The 2,521-nt window shown below is 51.3% G+C and overlaps 1 protein-coding gene across 1 annotated transcript; it reads right to left on the bottom strand.

Moving 5' to 3' along the window:
* Positions 1–944: 944 nt before the first annotated feature.
* LOC114828387 (uncharacterized) lies at positions 945–2,071 on the bottom strand. The gene is made up of 4 exons (XM_029112307.1): positions 2,020–2,071; positions 1,696–1,881; positions 1,265–1,571; positions 945–1,128 (listed from the first exon to the last, which is right to left on the bottom strand). Exons 1-4 carry the CDS (start codon positions 2,069–2,071, stop codon positions 945–947), a joined length of 729 nt encoding a protein of 242 aa, XP_028968140.1.
* Positions 2,072–2,521: the final 450 nt, after the last annotated feature.

Genomic DNA, 2,521 nt, shown 5'->3' on the forward strand with positions numbered 1-2,521 from the left:
AGACTCATAGCGTGGGTACGCTATCCTCGTGAGTCATACAATCGGGGTTCTCAGTCCCGGTTCCGACGTGAGCTAAATGTTAGTCCGCTAGTACGAAAGCGGGACTTCAGATTGCTAGAGTGAGTCACACATTGGGTGGCTCCCAAGATATTTTACGGAGACTCATCCAGCCTGTACATGTAGGTAAGCATGGTAAAGAAGGTGGAGATCGCCTCACCCTAACTCCTATATAAGGAGGATACAATCCGAATTTTTACTGTGGTGTCTCCTCCTTTGTGAGACTGTACTCCTGTTAGTTCACTTCGCTCACTGAGCTAGTGTGTTTCCTCACTACTCACTACCCGACCTTTCCTTCAACCTGTTTGTCACGCTGTTCTAACACGTTATAAGCACGAATTGCCTCTTACCAACAATTGGTCAGTGCTCCGTGGCCGACCGGTGACTTCGGGAAACAGCTCCCAACGGGGTAAGCTGCTTACTCCTACCTAAGGGTATCGGAATGCGGCAGAATACAGCTGCTGTCAGGTTTTTTATTTCGGCGCATGCAAAGTGCTCCGGAGATCGAGGATTTCGAGTTTCTCTCAATCCCGTCTCAACTCACCTTGCCAATCATGGCAAACAATACGACAAGCGGATCGCGGATCCGGTCCATGACAACTCGATGCCGCCCAACCCGATTCCGACGATTCGATGCCGAGTATGCGACGTCAAGACGGTTCGACGGGGCTTGAAACGGGGCTGAGACTTTTCGATGCTGGACCAGTCGATGCCGCACATCTCGATTTTGAAATACTTAGATGTTGGACATCTCGATGCGGAGATAGTTCGTTGCCGGTTATCTCGATGCCTGGATAGCTCGATGTCCGAAATTCCGATGCTGAGCCATCCCTTTAACGTATTCATGAACTGGGCTACCCGATGAACTTTTCGGTAGTATTCTCAAATCAAGCGTCCATAAAGTAATTTTTCGCGACGCCTTGAAGGAATTCGATAGACGTGCGATCGTGGAAACAATTTACCAATCGACGCAGCCTTTCGTCGGCTTCGACGTATTTTCTTCGTTTTTTCTCCGGCGAATGCCCGCCAATGAACCGGGCGTAACGCATATCACGATGGTGCTGAACTTTCCTGAACCCATCAATTAGTCCCCATAGGGTCGGGTGATCCACTCCAAACTCTGTTTGGAGTCTTCTATCCGCGAAGTTGTGTGACACTTTGCATCTATGTGCGGGAATCGTTGCTGAGAGTTCGAAGGTCGACTGACCATGTCTCTACACTGAGCAAGGGTCGACGACGAACAACGTTCCCATCAGGCAGGATGTGGAGCAGGGATCCCACGTAGAAGTCTTCGAAGTACTTGAGCGCGGGCATCAATTCTTCCGGCAGATACACGGCGAGATCTGCGATGACATTGTCAAGAGAATCAGGGGGGACAAAAGCGAGACCAGATATCATTCGTGCGGCCAAATTGAAGTTATCGTCGTTTCGATAAGGACTCATGAGATTCAAGTCAGCAAGCTTCTTCTTCAAGTTCTGTACTAGATGGAACAGACAGCCGTGCAGGGCGGCATCTGGGAAGGCGTCAGCGGAAGAATTCATCAGGCCTTTTTCGAAATCCGTCGATACCGCGGCGGGATTCAGGCCACGCGTCCCGAAGGATGGTGATCATGCGGCGGTTCCTTTCCTCTGACTTGCTGGGCAGTAGGGCGTAACACACGGGCAGCACGAATGCGTCTCGTTCGGCCAGAATGACGAGAATCTGGTAGGACAGCGACGGGGACAAACTAAACGTGCCGTCTACGTATATTTTGCGAACCAGACCAATCCATTCAGAGACCGATTGCCGACCGAACAGTAGGATTCGCTGCGTATCGCCCTGACCTGCGGGAATTCAATAATTTCATTCCACGGAGAAGTGATTTCGAGACTCATCGATGCATTGATGTACGAATGAGTTGCCTAAACTAGCTCAGGCCGAGGGCTGTGGATGAAACCAACTGCTCGCTCATGAAGTCTCACCTGAATCACCTAAGAGTAATGGTTCGGAATGCCCTGGATCCCTTTCATACATTGTATACTCCAGGGGGAAGACGATTGCCGCGCGATCCGTCGGAAGTGCCGGGGGACGTCTTGAGGCTCGCCGAGCCCGATTCACTGCTCTTGCCAAGGTCTCGGACTTCGGAGCCACGACCTTGGCTGCCTGCGACGATGATTCGGAAGCGCTCTCGATCAGTTGTGGAGGTGTTTCCTGACTCTCTACGGCGCGACGTTTCAAGGTACATCTCCTCATGGCGACTTCTATTCGCGAAGGATCCGAATCATCACTATGAGTACCGATTATCTTGGTAACCTCATCCGTGGTGAGGCAAGAATGTAATCGTGCTTTACAAGCGCCCACTCGTTGACACCGCCGAAACTGTGTCGAGCCGTCCTTGCTTTTATTCTCCTGGATGTACATATGGCCTTCGTGGATCGGAGCGCGTCAACTAGGCCATAGCATCAACTGGGCCAGACCGTCAAG

Source organism: Galendromus occidentalis, unplaced genomic scaffold, assembly GCF_000255335.2.
Source record: "Galendromus occidentalis unplaced genomic scaffold, Mocc_1.1 scf7180000077490, whole genome shotgun sequence".
NCBI classification, from domain to species: Eukaryota; Metazoa; Arthropoda; class Arachnida; order Mesostigmata; family Phytoseiidae; genus Galendromus; species Galendromus occidentalis.